Source organism: Miniopterus schreibersii, assembly GCF_964146895.1.
Source record: "Miniopterus schreibersii genome assembly, chromosome: 4".
NCBI classification, from domain to species: domain Eukaryota; kingdom Metazoa; phylum Chordata; class Mammalia; order Chiroptera; family Miniopteridae; genus Miniopterus; species Miniopterus schreibersii.
The window spans coordinates 101,730,782-101,747,182 of record NC_138105.1 but is presented as its reverse complement, the minus strand read 5'-3'; the positions used below and the strand labels follow the sequence as shown (position 1 = coordinate 101,747,182).

At 64.7% G+C, this 16,401-nt stretch overlaps 2 protein-coding genes across 3 annotated transcripts in view; both read right to left on the bottom strand.

Annotated features, from left to right (window-relative positions):
* ADAP1 (ArfGAP with dual PH domains 1) overlaps positions 1 to 2,241 on the bottom strand; it is a 35,188-nt gene extending 32,947 nt beyond the window's left edge. Inside the window, exon 1 of one of the 2 annotated variants that reach the window (XM_081135078.1) lies at positions 2,119 to 2,241. In XM_081135078.1, coding sequence (XP_080991204.1) covers positions 2,119 to 2,200 — 82 coding nt within the window. In that variant the 5' untranslated portion in view covers positions 2,201 to 2,241. The remainder of the gene's footprint in view (positions 1 to 2,118) is intronic. The other variant, XM_081135079.1, reaches the window with a different exon arrangement.
* A 5,643-nt stretch (positions 2,242 to 7,884) lies between these two features.
* COX19 (cytochrome c oxidase assembly factor COX19) lies at positions 7,885 to 12,577 on the bottom strand. Its single transcript, XM_081135150.1, has 3 exons — positions 12,423 to 12,577; positions 12,066 to 12,177; positions 7,885 to 8,344 (listed from the first exon to the last, which is right to left on the bottom strand). The coding sequence occupies exons 1-3, from the start codon at positions 12,502 to 12,504 to the stop codon at positions 8,269 to 8,271; spliced, it is 270 nt and encodes an 89-aa protein (XP_080991276.1). The 5' UTR covers positions 12,505 to 12,577; the 3' UTR covers positions 7,885 to 8,268.
* Positions 12,578 to 16,401: the final 3,824 nt, after the last annotated feature.

The window sequence follows — 16,401 nt, the reverse complement described above, 5'->3', positions numbered from 1 at the left end:
ACAAAATTATCACCCACAGCCCAAAGCAATTAAAGCACTGAGGCCCCCAGGTCCTTCTGGCACGAGATCTGAGGCTCAAAGGGGAGAATCTGTCCCCCGGGGCAGGCAACTCAGGCAGTGCAGTGGTGCCCCTCCCCCCTCCTCTCACCCCGACAGGGACCCCCACCCAGGCCTAGGATGAGAACCGCCCCTCTGGGAGGCCGGGAGACAGGGGCCAGTGTTCAACAGCATGGGAGAGGGTCTAGAAGCAGGTACTGGGGCCTCCAAGGATCCCCCAGACTCCCCTCCTCCCAAAAGCCCTCGTAGGGCCAGCTGGCTAGGACCACCCACCCCGGTCTCCTCCCAAACACCTGCCCCGTCCTGCTGTCCAGAGCTGATGCTGTGGGTAGCCCACCCTAGCGATGCCTGGCTCCTGGCAGGCTGTGGTCGGGACGAGCTAGTCCCTGTGATGGTATTCAGCCAACTACACAACACACTGTCCCTCCACCTGCCCCCGTCCATGCCAGAGTGGTCCCTTGTTGCCCATCTGGGCCACAACCAGGACAGAAGGCCCCAGATGACCAGCAAGCAGGGCCTCAGCCGGAGCTCTCGGCAGGGGCGGGCGTGCCACAGGGCCACGGGGGAGGCAGGGCTGCAGGCACGGGCCCTGACACCTCTGGAGCAAAGAGACGGCTGGGAAGAGGGCACCGCAGGGCACGTAGGGCTGTGGCCGGGCATCAGGGGTCCCGGTCTGCCTTTGAGGCACTGTGTCCCCTAAGGCTGTTCCTGTTCTCAGGGGCTCAGTTTCCCCAGCTGTAAAATGGGGGCAACTGCTCATGTCTTGCCTGCTCCACAGACTACCTACCAGGTGGGGCAAGATGCGGATGCCATGGGCCAACTCCAAAAACCGGAGGCTTGGCCCAGTACCAGGGAGAGCAAGGCCCTGGGAGAGCCGGCCCAGGACAACGGCCTCTGGACAAAGGCCACTCGTGGGCAGTGTGGCCAGAGAGAATAGGGATGAGCCAGCCCTCCCCACCCAGGCCAAGCCTGAGAGCCGGAGCTGACCGCCCTTTCTCCCTGACCCTGGGGGGCACGACCAGCTTTCCTGAGCAAGTGGAAATTCAGGTCCCGGGGGAGGGAGGTGAGGAGGGCCTGGGTGGAGGGGCTTCGCTGGCAGGAGCGGTGCCCGGGCCACGGAGATGCCCCCCCACTGCGCCCAGGAGGGTCCTGCACTGCCCTGCTCAGCGGGCTGGGCAAAGGCCACCTCAGCCACCGGCCTCTGGAAAAGCCTGGGCCTCCTCCCCTGTGGACACTCGAGCTCCTGGTGCGGCCCCACCTGCCACAGCGCAGCTGACCCCCAGGGCCGCAAGGGAGACCTGGGGACAGCGCTGCGGGGCGAGTCCCGGCCGCCCACCTCCCCGGGGCCCGCACCCTGGGTGCGTGTCTGCTCTGGGCTCCGGCCAGGGTCCACTGCAGCGCCTGGGGGACAGTCCCGGGGGCGCCCTGCGCGCGGGGGCACGAGCAGGGGGCTCGGGCTGCGCTGCCCCACCCCGCCCGGGGAGTCCTCCGGCCAATCCCTGGACAAGTGGCCACGGCCGCCCAGGAGCAAGGCCCGGGAGACGCCGCCGGAGACGGGCGCGGGGCTGGTGTCCGGCCAGCGGGGCGCCCGTTCCCATCGCGCCCACGTGCGCGCGGGGCGTCCTCCCGCTGCGGGGGGCGCAGGGCGCCCGGGCCATGACGTCACCGCCAGGCGGGGGGCGCGCGCCCCCCGCCCCCACCCCGCCCCACCCCCACCCCACGCGCAGAGGCCCGCGGGCCAGCTTCCCCGCCTCTCCCGGGGCCGGTCGGGGCCGCGGTTTCCTCTTTTCCGCAGAGCCCGAGGTTTCGCAAGGCGGCGGCGGCCCGCGCGTGACGGCGACACGGAGCCGGGGGGGAGGGGGCGACACGGCCCGGCCCGCGCGGTCGGTCCCGCAGGTGCGCTCGGGCGCCGCGCCCCACCCGGGGCCCGCGCAGCGCCGCCGCCCCCCGCGCCCCGCGCCCCGCGCCCCGCGCCCCGGCCTGGCGCCCCCCCGCCCCGCGCCCCGCGCCGGCCCCGCCCGGGGGCGCCCCGGCCCCGCCGCCCCCGCCGCCCGCACCTACCCGGCGCGCCGCAGTCGGCGCAGCGCGCGTTCCCGGGCCGCCGCAGCAGCTCCAGCACCGCGCGCGGCCGCTCCGAGGCCATGGCGGCGCCGCGGGGCCCGGCGTCCGCGTCAGGGGCCCCCGCCGCCCGCCCGCCGCCCCTGCGCCATCGGGCCGCCCAGCCGGGCGCGGGCTCCGCGCTCCCGCCGCTCCTGCCGCCGCCGCCCAGCGTGTGCGGGGCCCGGGCGCGCTCGGCGTCTGCCCGGCGCGGCCCGCGGGCGGCCCCCAGCGGCGCGGGCGGGCGGGCGGCCTCCCCGGCACCCCGGGCGCACCCAGCGCTCCCGCCCCAGGCGCCAACCTGGACGGCCGCCCGATGCCCACCCCACCGAGCCCCAGCCCCGCTCGCTCTGCGCAAAGGCACCAGCCGCCGCGGCGGGGAGTTGCGGGAGCCACATGGCTGCCGGCGGGGGGCGTCCGTGCAGGCACCGGGCACCGGGCACGGGCAGCACCCGCACGCCCACCGCGCGCCTCCCCGCAGCGCCTTCCGCCCCGGCGCACGCGGGGCGCTGTCGAAGGCGGGCCGGGTGCCCAGCGCCGGCCCGGGGCTCACCCACCGGGCCCTGGGAGGAGACGCCCCGGGACAAGGCCCAGTGCTGGGGCGCTCGGGGTGCATAGGGGCCTCCACCCTCCGCGCACAGCAGGGACAGGCCGGGTGCGCCCAGTGCCCTGGGGGAAGCCCCCTGCGCCAGAGACTCAAGCTGGAAGGTGGCATGGAGGGGGGGTGACAGGCTGTCCCCGTGCGGTTTTCAAATTACATCTCCTTCTTCGGTGACGAATGTGACGACACACCGTTTAAACCACCGTGCTGACCGGCTCTTTCAAGCCAGAACTTGCCCCTGCGGCCGGCCAGTTTGGTCAGCAAGGTGTTTAAAGTTACTTAAATTAATATAAGTGCAGTCACGTGCTGTCCCGTGACCGGTCAGCAACGTTGGGACACAGAAACACGTGTATACTTACAACCGGCCAGCAAGGTGTTTATTAAGAACAAATTGAAACAACCGAATGGAAAAGTCACTCTCACCCAGAGCCAACGACTGCTAACAACCCTTCAGCACCCTTCCAGAGCGGCCCACGGCCTGGCACAGCGGGGAGGGCGCCCTGTTCCTCCAGGTGCTCCGAAGGCGGCCACTCGGCACAGACCCGGTGGAGAGAGCCCAGCCCGAGGCCTGGGCTGCCCATCAGACCCAGCTGCTGGCCTCCTCCCAGCTCAGGCAGGAGGCCTCAGGTGATGAAGCCTCCGCCACCTCCTGCCAAGAACCTGGCTGAGCACAGCCAATCCCACGGCCAAGGGACTGGTCACCAGAAAACGCAGTTGTTTACGCTTAGCTTGGGGTGGCTTGCAACTCAGGGCAGCCTGGCACAGGGTGGTCTCTGGAACCCTGGCCCCATGGTGCCCAAGTGCCTCAGGACAGAGCGCGGGCCCCCAGGACAAGCCCTCCCCCCACTCCCCACAGCCCCCTCCCGTCTCCAGTGCTGTCTCCTGGGGATTCCGGCTCCAGTCCTGTCCTTTGCCGCCTCTGCCCCTGGGCACCCTGGACAGGGAGGCCTTGGCCGCCAGGTGAGCGGGGCACCTGGTCCTGCTGATGTGAACCTGGTGTTGCCCATGGGGGGCGGGGGCAAGGGGCGTTGGTGAGCCTCAGGGGGACACCCTGGCGTGTCGGGAAGATCTGGAGTCTTAGGGACGCTCAGCCCTGGTCCCACCTTCGGCCCCCCGCCTTGGTCAGGGGCGCTCTCCCCTCAGATGACCCTCCGCAGCGCTGCAGTTCCGCTGCCGGCCAGCAGGGGCCGCGAGGCCACCACGTTCCGGGGCGCGGGGGGGGGGGGGGGGGGGGGGGGGAGGAGGCGGCGCCCGGACGGCACCTTCAGCGGCTGTGACCGCCAGCGGACGCCTGCAGGAGGCCCTCCCCGGGCCCGCAGCCCCGCCCGGCCCCGCCCGGCCCCGCCCAGCCCGGCCCCGCCCCCGCCTGGCCCCGTCCCGTCCCGCCCAGCCCCGCCCCGCCTTGCCCAGCCCCGCCCAGCCCCGCCCCGCCCCCGCCCGGCCCCGCCCCGTCCCGTCCCGCCCAGCCCCCCAGCCCCGCCCCCCGCCCAGCCCCGCCCGGCCCCGCCCCCGCCCGCCCCGCCTTGCCCAGCCCCGCCCAGCCCTGCCCGGCCCCGCCCCCGCCCGGCCCCGCCCCGTCCCGTCCCGCCCAGCCCCCCAGCCCCGCCCCCCGCCCCGTCCAGCCCCGTCCCGTCCCGCCCAGCCCCGCCCCGCCCCGCCTTGCCCAGCCCCGCCCAGCCCTGCCCCGCCCCCGCCCGGCCCCGCCCCGCCCCCCAGCCCCCCAGCCCCGCCCCCGCCCAGCCCAGCCCGGCCCCGCCCCCCAGCCCCCCAGCCCCGCCCCCGCCCAGCCCAGCCCAGCCCGGCCCCGCCCCCCAGCCCCCAGCCCCGCCCCCGCCCCGCCCCGCCCAGCCCCGCCCGGCCCCCAGCCCCGCCCCGCCGCACCACCGCCACCGCCGGTCCTCAGGGCAGCGCCCCCTGCTCAGCGCTGCTCGTCCCGGAGCCGGGCGGGGACCTGGGGACACCGTCCCCGGGCCCTGCAGCCCCCTCTCCGAGGCGTCGGCCACGGGGGCAGGGCCAGGGAGCGAGCAGATGCGGGCACCACAGCGGACGCGGCACCCTCGGGTCCATGAACTGGGGGGGGAGCAGGTGCCGCCTGACTCCCTCCCTCCAACCGAGCTCACCGGGCTGCTGTCTGCTGGGGGCCGGCCCCCAGGTGCTGACCCTGCCCAGGTCCCAGCCTGGTGGCACCTGGTGCTCTGGTTAAGAAACTCTCGTGACTCTGGTGGCCCAACACCAGCGAGACCCACCTGCAGGGCTTGGGTGGGCCACCGTCCTGCCGGCCCCTCCCCAGGCCCCCAACAGGTCCCTCAGCGTCAGGAGGGACCCTGAGCATTCCTGCTGAAGCTGGGGGTGTGGGCCAGGCCCCAGCATTCTAGATCAGCCCCCAACAGGAGCACATGCGCCCCACAAACCCCACACCTTAGAATGCCCAGAGGAGTGTGGTGGCTCCGCCACCGGGGTGTCCCCTAAGTAAGGTAAAGGGGTGGGCAGTGTCCTGCCAGGCCTCCTGCAGGAAGACTGACCTCAGAGAGCCCAGGCCAGCAGGTCGGCCCTGTCCAGCAGGCGCCCCACTGTACTGTGTGTGACACACAGCTGGGAAATGCGAATCCCCCCCTCCGAGGGGGCTGGAGACTCAGAGTTTTATCCCCAGCGTCATGACAAAGCCTCGTGCTCCCGGCTCGTTAGACGGCTCTCAGTGTCTCGGCCACGGTGAACCACTGCCTCCTCGCCCGGGTGGCGTCTCACGAGAGGACCGATTCTGGGCTCCAGGTGGGCGGTGGGCCACTGATGGGCTGTGACCAGGCTCCCCGCTTCCTCAGGGGGACACGAGAGCTGACGACATGGCCTCCCCAGGGAGCCCCTTCAGCCTGCGGCCGCCAGCATGGGCCACGCCGCATTCCAACCCAGAAACCAGGGAAAATAAACTGGGCTGTATTTATGGACAACGTAAAACTACAACCACAGGCACATCATTTATAGATGATATAAAATTACCAGTAAACACAGTGACCCTTTTTAAACTAATGACTTCATTGTTTCTATAAAAACAAGACGTGCTTGTTATGAAATAGTTGTAAAGAAAACTGCAAGGAGGGCCGCGCAGTCAGCGAGGCCGTCCCGGGCGGGCGTCGTGAACATCACTGTGCAGGACATGGGACCTCTCCCGTCCACACCGACCGGGAGCCTTCTAGGCGGACAGACACTGCGAGACTGGGACCGCGTCACGCACGCAGTGGCGGGTTCTGACCTGTCCTCGCCGTCACTGCCAACAAGCAAGTGCCACAGGTTCCGGAACACGAGACGCCATCCATGCGCCCCGACCCAACGTGACTTGTGTGCACCAGGCCGTGGGCAGGCTGGCGCGGGCCAGGCGGAGGAGGGCCCAGACCTGACCATGCTGCCGACTCCCCTCCTGCCTCAGGACACTTGGAGAACGTCCTGGAGACTCGGTGGCTTTTACCAGCACTGCTGGTTTATGACGACAGGTGTACAAGAGACACAACATGCGGTCTTTACATAACCAGGGGTTTGCTGCCAAAACACCTGCTGGCAGCTTTGGGAGGAGCGGGCAGGACGTCTGGCTCCCCAGCGTCCATTTTTAGCAACCCAGGCAGGGTCCGGAAGCTGCCGACTGCCCCCCACGGGCTTTCAGGCTGCCCCTCGTCCGCCTCCCCTCCCAGCTCCGAGACCCAGTGTGGCCGCATCGCCCCCGCTTCAAATTCACTGGGTGTTTCAGATGAGAATTTACTCAATGTCTGTAGGAAGTTCAACTGCAAAGAGTTTAATGCAAACTTTTTTTCATTTTGAAATAATTTCAGACTTCCAAGAAGTTGCAAAAATAGTTCACATGTCCAGTTCTCCACATGGCATCCTATGCATCCCCTTGGTAATGGACCTGCGCCTGCCCGTGTCCCGCCTGGTCCAGGGCTGCGGGGCCTCCCTTCTGGGACAGCCGTTTGTCACGAGGACCTGTCACTTCTGAGTGCTGGGCTTCATCACTTCGCACAAGGCTAGACTGAGGTTATGCGCTTTTGGGAAGAAAACCAGAGGTGACCCATGCCCTCTTAGGGCGTCAGGTCAGAGCGAGCCGGGGGAGCCTCACTCTGGGGTGACCACTCGGCTACGGTGACCACCGTGGTCCCCATCACTCCCTCTGTAGTCACTAAGTGCCTGAGGGCAGGTACCCCAGCCGAGGCCAGCATCCCATCCACACCACACTCCACCCAACTCCACACCCATGCTGCTCCTCTTGGCACCCATTCCTGCTGCAGCGCTTGCCCAGGGTGACCAGTCCCCATTGGTCCCTCGACACTGGTCAGCGCTGTAGGAGCTGTCCCGCCTCCCCCCACACTGACACACTCGTTCAATTATTCACACCAGCGTGGACCCCTGGGCAGTGGCCTATTCTAGGGCTGTAACCCAGCACAATCCCTGTTGCCGCTCACACTGTCCCAGCCCCAGCTGTCGGGAGCCTCTCTCTCCGTTCCTCCTGCTCCCTGGACAACCCCATCCCTTTCAGCATCTCCTTGGTTTCTGACTTGATCGTCCAGGCTCGTCTTGCACTCCCTGGCCCTGGAGCCGGCCCTTCTTCCAGGAGCCGTCCTTTTGTGTGCCTGGCTGCTGGGCCTCGCTGCTTCCAGGCCCCGGTGCTCCGAGCTGAGATGTCTGCATGTAGGCGCACACTCGCACACATGTACAGCACATGCACACACACGCACGCACCCGTGTCTATCTCTGTACCCAGCTGGCATGCGGAGTCAGCAGACCAGCCTTTTCTATCTGAGAACAGTCCCAGGGCTGCTGCTCATGTGAAAACACATTCACTAGAGTAAAAATCCTGGCCTTGTCTCTAGCTCTAGTCAGTTTCTGCCTCCCAGGCTCTGGTGAGGTTAAAGTGCGCACCGTAACTTGGCAGGAGCTCTGTTTAGGGTCCCCCATGTCCTGGCTTAGTTTTGAGCGTGTGAGACATGATTATGGTCCAGTCAGAACTGAACCACAGGCTGGTGACCAATCACCTTAGTTCCGGGTTTGTCCGTCCGAGTTTCTCTTTTGTACAAACATTCCCACAGTTTTTTACATCTCTTTCTAACATACTATAGACACTCTTGGGTCCTGCATTTTTCTTGTTAAAAAAAAAAAAAAGAGAAAACCACTTTGCTAGAGAACAGTTTTCTGAAATTCACGAACATCCAGTGTCACAAGAAGAGGCCCCCACAGTACAGGGCCCTCGGTCATCACCGTCACAGGCCTCCCCAGGGACCCCGTCACACATGGATTTAAAGTCAGAACTTAACACTCTTGAGGGAAATGAGAATCTAAAGGAAGGATAATTTCCCCAAATAACCCGGGAGGCTCAGAGGATTAGCTGCTTCCTAGCTGTGGGCAACACCCAAGGTGTTCTGCGGGCATGCGGACGCCCCTTTCTCAGTCACACCACCCAGAAATGACCATCGGGGTGACAGGTCAGCACACAGCTCTGTCCCAGATGACCAGCTGGGGTCTCCCAGGAACATTTAGCGTCTGTTTGCTTTTCCATCCATCAAATCTCCAAACCCCAGCTTTTCCAGTGGTTCCTGTGCCATCAGTTGCCTAAAAGAAAGACGGACGGACAGGTGTCAAGGCAACGGAGGAATGAAGAGCACTGTCCAGGCTGACTGGCTACCATCCCACCTAAACATGCTGCAGACCTGGGTCCCCCCAGCCTCCCACTGTATCTTTCAGGCCACACAGGCGCCTGCTGAGCCCCAGAGCCCCTCCTGCCTCCTGCTCACACTCCCAGGAAAGGGTGGGGTCTGTGTTCTGTTTTACCTGGGGAGTGGGGGACAGCAGCTTTCAGAGGCCCCCCACTCACCTCCCAGACATGCCACTTCCCCGCCACGACCCCCCCACCTTCCAGCACTGAGCACATGCAGCCCCACAACCCTGGCAGGTGAGCTGCCCCCAGGTACACTGGACACCTAGGAACACCTGCGAGGCTCAGACACAATTCTGAAGGTCCTGTGGCCCGTGCACACTTCTGCAGACACAACAGCCCAGGAAACAGCCTGTTCCCCAAGTTCCCCCAGCTCTCTACAGCCGTCCGCATTTGGAAAACTAACCGTAACCGCTTCATACAGCCAGAAAGTCTGGGGCTTGCTTCCAAAGACTTGAGCAGGGGAGACACAAATGGAAGGGGGCAGGGAGGTGAAAGAAGAATGAAGAAATGTTGGCAATTACTGATGCTGGGGGACCAGGGCAGGGGCTCACTGGGCTGTTCTCTTTACTCCTGTGTGTGCTGGACAATCTCCATTACAAAAAGCCAGAATCCACTTAAAAATACGTCTATGGCCTAGCCAGCGTGGCTCAGCAGTTGAGCATTGACCTATGATCCAGGAGGTCACAGGTTCGATTCCTGGTCAGGGCACATGCCCAGGTTGTGGGCTTGATCCCTAGTAGGGAGCGTGCAGGAGGCAGCCGATCAATGACTCTCTCTCATTGATGTTTCTGTCTCTCTCCTTCTCTCTGAAACCAATAAAGATATATTTTTTTAAAAAGTCTACAAAGATTAAGTTATTTGTCTGTGTCCCCAAAAGGGCTGGACAAGCAGGATGGTCCACCTGGACAGCAGCCTGTTTCTGGCACCAGTGCCCCTGGGGTGGTGTGTGGGTGGCCCCATGCCCCCTGGGCCTTGTTCTGCGTGCCTGGAACTGGGGTCGGGCCAGAAGGCGCAGGCTTCTCCATCTGCAGACTGTTGGTGCAGCAGGACCCAGCACTGACGCAGGCAGGGCCCTCGGGCAGCCAGCATTTGGCAGGAACAGAAACACATGCACGAGGAAAACCAAACAGAACCCCGGCAAACACGAGGCTGAGGCACCAACTTTACAAAGCTCAGGAGATGGTGGGTCCTCTCCTGTCTGGAGGGTCAGGAAGTATGGCTGCTGGTTTGGCCCACAAGCTGGATATGGGCAACTAGAGGCTCCCCACCCCTCCCCTGTGCTTGGAATACCTGCTACACTTGCCTTCCCACCACTAGAGGCTGCCCAGGGACACAGCCCTGAGACAGAAATGGGGTGATGAGACCACATGGCCGGGGTGCACTCACTGACCCCCATCACGGCCCCCTGTGCATATGGCTGATCTGTGTTAAGGCCTCCTGAACAAATAACTGAGCCCCGTCAAGGTCCCCTGTGCACATGGCTGACCCGTCAAGGCCTCCACATAAACTTTTCAGATTCTGGCGGGAGGGTGTGGGAAACCCTTGTCCACCACCCAAGACAAGCCTGGTAGGTAAGCTCCTTGCTTATTACACCTGCCACCCACCAATGTGGACCTGTCTGCAGGCTCTTCACTGGTTTCAGATTACAACCGGGAAGGGCCCCAGCAGGAAGTTTCACGGGAGAGGTGAGAGTGGGGCCTGGCAGGGGCCTGTGGCTGGGAACAGGGTGGGGTGGTAGGGAGGTCGAGATCCTGGGAACCTGCGGCAACAAAGCACAGAACTTAAAGGGCAGCTGAAAAGCCAAGGTGGACTGAGGCTCAGACAGCAGGGGCCACGTAGCCTCCGAACTCTGGATGCTGGCCGGGAGGTGTCCCCGACCTGGTGGTGAGCGGTCCTACGTAGGAGTAAGAACGCATCCAGGGCTCTGAGGGACAGGTCAACAAAACCCAGAGGTCTGTCATATAACCCTCAGGAAAACGTCCTCAGAATGGCAAACCTGGGCCAGCACAGTTTAGGCTGGCGGCAGGTTAAAGTAATTCCAGAGCAGTGGGGCTCCCAAGACACACAAGTCAGGCCAACAGTCACAAATCCTCACATCTTGGTGAAGAGAGCACCTGGCCATCAGCTCTCAAAATTTCGGTCTGCCACTTTGCTGTGGTTGGGGGAACAAGGACCCCCGATGGCATCCTCGTCCCTGAAGCCCGTGAGCGCCACCTCAGCGAGCAGAGGGGGCACAGCTGATTCTGGGGTGAAGAGGTTACTCTGGATTATCCAGTGGACCCAACCTAATGACACGGTCCCTTAAAGTCAAGACCCTCTGCTGGCCCTGGTTAGAGAGAAGATGGTCAGGAGGAGGGACCAAAGGTCAGCACTGTGGTTGTGTCTACCTGAGCTCTGCTGAATTGGGGCGAAGCCAGGAAGCCATTCACCTTTCACGTTTCTTAAGTAGCCTATTGTCTTCCCATCACCTGTCACATTCCAAATGACCAAACAACACAGTGGGTATCTGTGCAATCTGCAAAGGGGATGCAAGTCCCCGCGCCCACAACCTTTGTCTTTTCACTCGTCAGCACTTGTATGATCCTGAAACCTGAATGACTGCACCCACCCAGGTCTGCAGAGAATTACTGGGAGGAATGCTGCGTGTGTAACATGACCCTGCCAGGAAAGGCTCCCCTTGGGTCCCAGGTCTTGGGGGAGCAGACCGTGTGCTGCAAGGGCCTCTGGGAAAGCAGCGTCCAGGGCCCTGGGCAGTGTGCTCAGTGGTCAGAATGTCGGCCAGTACACCAGAAGGTGGCGAGTTCAATTTCTGGTCAAGGGCACATACATACCTGGATTGCAGGCCCGATCTGAGCCCCCGCGGGAGGCAACCAATTGATGTGTCTCTCGCATTGATGTTTCTTTTCTCTCTCTCCACTCCCCTAAAAATTAATGGGGAAAAATATTCTCGGGTGAGGGCATGGCTCAGCGGTTGAGCATTGACCTAGGATCCAGGAGATCGCTGTTTGATTCCCCGTCAGGGCACAGGCCCGGGTTGCGGGCTCGATCCCCAGGGGGGTGTGTGGGAGGCGGCCGATCGCTGTCATCACTGATGTTTCTCTCTCCCTCTCCCTTCCTCTCTCTGAAGTCAATAAAGACACATTTAAAACATAAAATAAAACACAAGGTAGCAGGCATTTTTTTAAAGAAAAAGAAAGCAGCCCAGCCAGGCGTAGCTCAGCGGCTGAGCGTCGACCTAGGATCCAGGTGATCTGGGTTCGATTCCCAGTTCGATTCCCGGTCAGGGCACATGCCCAGGTTGCGGGCTGCAGCTGATCATGACTCTCTCATCATTGATGTTTCTCTCTCTCTCTCTCCCCCTCTCCTTTCCTCTCTCTAAAATCAATAAAGTTATATATTTTTTTAAAAAAGCAGTTTTCCACTGAGACAGGAGGTGGGGGTTTGGAAGGGGCACGGGGCGTGGCCAGAGGCCGGGAGGCGGGGCCCTGGGGGCGGAGTCGCGGGCGGGGCGGGGCCGGCGCGGGGCGGGGCAGCGGCGGGGCGGGGGCGGGGGCAGCGGCGGGGGCGGGGCCTGCGCCGCGGGGCGGGGCCTGGGCGGGGCTCCGCGGCACTCGCCTGTCCATCCGGCACTCCAGGTACTCCTTGGACGCGTGTCTGCACCGCGCGCTCTCGAAGCTGTTCTCGCGCAGACACTTCATGAACTTCTCCTGGAAGCTCCTGCACTCGCCTGGGCGGGAGGGACGGCAGCACTGCGTCTGCGCGGCTCGCGGCCGCGCCCGCCCCCGCGGCCCGGGCTGTGCCTGCGGGCCCCCCGTAAAACGCCGGGCACAACAGCCCCCGAACTCCTCCCGAGGCCTGGGCTTCCACGGGCGCCAGCTCAGCAAACCGCAGGCCGCGGAACCCGGGAAGTGACTCATGGACTTGACATCTCGCGAGAACGGCCCGAGACACCCCCCTCCCCCCCCCGCTCACCGAAGTGGTCCAGCGGGAAGCTGCCCTTGTCCGGGGGCCGCGGCTGGAAGCTCTTGGACCCGAAGTTCATGGCCGTCGACATGATGGCGGCGCCGGAGCCTCTGAGAGCGACGCGCGCGCTGCGCAGGCCGACCAGCCGAGCGCCGAGCGCGCCGAGCCCAGGCCACGCCCCTCCCGCGCGGCCACGCCCCCCGGCAGGCCACGCCCCTCCCCGCCAAGCTCCCCGCCGCCGGCTCTGAAAGGCCCTGACCCCGCGTGGGATCCCGTTCGCTCTGCCCGGCCCTGTCCAGCCCCAGCCCCTCTGACCCCTCACAGCAACCCAGTGGCGGAGGAAACGAGCCCAGAGAGGTTCCGCAACTTGCCCAAGGACACACAGCTTCTGTCCACACCAGCCCCAGGGCAGGCTACAGGCACATCTGGCAGCCTGGGGGGTCTCTGTGTCCAGCTATCCTGGGCGCCCAGGACCGGATCATGGCGCTCACCTGCTGAGAAACACAGTCAAGGAGGGAGTATGAGCTTCCCCGGGCAGCTCAGGACGGCAGAAATGTAATCTCAGTCTGGAGGCCAGGAGTCCAAGGTCAGCGTGCCAGCAGGGCTGGTTCCTTCTGCGACGCCTGCCCCCCTTTCTAGTGGTTTGCAGCTGACCCTTGGCGGCCCTGGGATTGTAGACCCATCACCCATCTCTGCCTCCATGGTCCTCTGGCTTCTCCCAGTGGGCGTGTCTGTGTCCAGATTTCCCGCCAACCGTTGGCTTAGGGCCCACCCTGGACCCTATTTCCAAGGCATTGGGAATTTCGTGGGGACAAGTGAGTCACGAAGATGCAAGCCCCTGGCTGTCATTCCTTGTTGCTGAGACAATAACAACAGTGAGAGGGCTCAGTGGGGACCCCAGCTCTCCCCCCAGCCCTGAACCCTGGACACCCCCACTCTGTGCCTCTATTTTTCATCCAGACGATGGGGAGGGTGGTCACTGCCTCCCCACACAGCCAGCCGCCTGCATTCTGCCAAGAACTCCGTCCACCTGATTACCAGCCACTGAGCACCAGGGTCCTCGGTAGCACAGAACTCATCCACTGGCCCCGGGACACATTTTCCTACCCCCAGGTCCATGACCTGGCACCTCTACTCCTTCTAATGTCAGGAGGAGAAGCCACCTCCAAATGCCAAGGGGCTTCCAGAGAGGTGCCTGCCAGCAGGTCCCAATGGCCCAGCCTCAGGGCCTGCCCCCTCCTCAAGGCCAGGCTTGGGTGACCCCCACTCCAGGAGGCTCCCCCCACCTCATTGGGTCCCCGCAGCAGTGACCACTGCGGGATCTGGTGCCTGAGAGCATGAGTTTTGTGTTCGGGGCCAGCGCACAGCCAGCACCCGGAGTTGGTGGACACAGAGGGGGCACCCGGTATTGTTGGGCTGCAGGCAGGGGCTCGGCAGGGACAGCCCATGGCTGCTGGAAACCCCTTCCAGTCGCAGGGGCCTTGATCGGCCTGGGGCTCTGGGCCCACTTCAAACTACAGAAGAAAAATTGGACCTTGTTTTTGTCACATAAACTACGGTTGTACAGGGCGGGAGCCAGGGCCACACACAGTTACTCATTAATGGCTTCCAGGGCTGTGAACAATAGTGGCTTTATTACCCAGCACGGAGCACTTTCCACTTGACTAGATGGAGCCAGGGCGGTCACAGGGACAGCCCACCCCCAAGGCACCGCGGCCTCTGGCCCGGTGGCCCCGAAGGGTCAGTGACCTCGAGGTGACAGCCAGCTTTTAATTGACTCCTCGGAACCTGGCAAACGCTTGCTGCTTCCTGAGGTGTTTAGCTGGGTGGGAGGGGGTTTCGGCTGCACAGGTAAGAGAAGCGGGGGGACCTCGTGCCCGTGGCAGCTCCCCTGCGGGCTTGGCTGTTTCCCACGATCCTGGGCCCAGCGCAGTGCAGGGCGCAGAAGGCACTCAGCGGGTGCCCCTTGAAGGATGCCCAGGCGGTGTCCGTTACCATCCTGGCTCCCCCACAGCAACGCGGGCCAAGGCCCTGCCCAAGCGCCGTGGATGCGTCGGGGGGATGGGCAGCGATCCCCGGCTTCGCTGCGGAACTGGCGGCGTGGGCAGGTCTCGGGGAGCCGCCCCCCCGCATCAGCTGGAGTAGCCCAGCCTCAGGCTAGAGAACCCCCTTTAAGATGGGGCGCCCTGGGGCCGGAGGACACGCGGGAGCCGCAGAGAGGAGGGGGCGCCCCGAGCCAGGGGCGGGGAGGCGCAGGCTCCTCCTGACAGCGCCCCGCTTGGCTCTGGGGGGTCAGTGGGAACCGGCCGCCCGCATCATGGGGAGGGGAGGGGGCATTTGCGGGACCTAACCCGCAGCAGCCCCCCGGCCAGGGGTCCCGTCTCTAGGGTCTTATTTTGCAGCATCCTTGTGACTGCGCGCGAGGAAATGCACACACGGGGGTTTCAGCAGCGGTTCCAGCAGCAAGGCCTGACCCCAAGCGGGATGGATGCGGGAGGGAGGCGCCCACTTCCCCCGCGGGGCACGTGCTGTTTGCTGCGCGGACTGGGTGCAAGGGGCACACGAGGTGGGCGCTCCCCTCTCCGAAGGCCCGGGGAGACCTGGCCCCCTCCGCTGGCGCGCCTGGTACCTGTGTGGGTGGGGATGGTGCCCAGAGGAGCCGGCCAGCGTCATGCCCACCTGGTCTTCGCAGAGGTAACGCAGGTGAGGGGCCCCAGGCAGGGCATCCTGGGTGAGGGTGGGCCTACATCCAGACAGGGGTCCTTACCCGAGACAGAGGAGGAGGGGCGCAGACATGGAGGGGCCCCGACACCCTGACGTGGGGGGACACGGAGGAATGCCGGCCTCCGGGAGCCAGGGCCACAGAAGGGTCCTCCCAGGGCCTCTCGGGCCCAGCTCTGCCCACACCCATGGGACCCACTCTCAGCCTCAAGGACCGGATGAGTTTCTGCTGTTCTCAACTCAGTTGGTGGCGGTTGGTTGCTGCGGCCCCAGGACACTTGCACGGTGTGGGCCTGGGGTCCCTGGGAGCCTGGACTGGACCCTTTCCCAGAGGGGAGCAAAGGGGGCAGCAGCGCTTCCTGGAAGCTGGGCTGAGGAAGGGAGGGGGGTGGGACGGGGTATTAGGGTTGTTACTTGAGGCCTCGGCGGAGGAGCACTGGGGGTGCTGCTGGACAGGCCACCTGGGCCTCCGGAGGGGCTTCCCCAAGGCCTGGCCCGCAGGTCTCGGCCCAGCTACACCCAGGCAGACCAACTCGACGACCCCCGACCTCAGCTGCCCCAGAGGGGCCAGGGGCTCTGGAAGGGCCCATCTGGCGTCAGGACTTTCCTGAGGGATGGACCTTGGGGGCAGCTGGGCAGGAGCTCCCCACCCCCGCATCCCACAGACTGCTGTAGAGCCCCTCCCCTCCCACTTCCCCCAGCTCTCGACCTGGGCTGACTCAAGGGTCCCCTGAAGTGACAGAGCTGCATGACCCCAAGACTCGGGTCATAGGTGTGACCTCTCACAGAGCAGTGGTCAGAGTGGTCAATCCTGAGACCCGAGGTGGGTGCCCTGGGGGCCCCACCCTGACCCCCTTACCTGCCAGCGTGCCCAGCACCTCTCTGGGCCCCGATTCCTCCTCTGTGAGATGGGGGCCACCCTGCTAGGCCGTCTGTGCAAGCTTGGCTCCATCAGTAGAGGCGGGGCCAGGAACTGGCTCAGTGGGTGGCTCCGAGAAGTCCCCTCACCTTCACATGTGCCCCAGGGGCTGCACCAAGACCTGGACCTCAAGCCCAGCACGGCCGCAGGTGCCCAAGCTTCACCTACCTGAAGGAGGAGGCAGTGCAGGACCGAGCCCCCCACCCCAGGACCCGGAGTTCCTTGCCTGCAGCGCCCCCCCCCCAGTGCAGCTCCCACCAGGCACATTCAGGGCTGAGGGCCCCCTGCCCGGCAGCCCCCGTCCCAGCCCCTGCTTCTCACACTCCAGGCCTTGCACAGGCCGTTCCC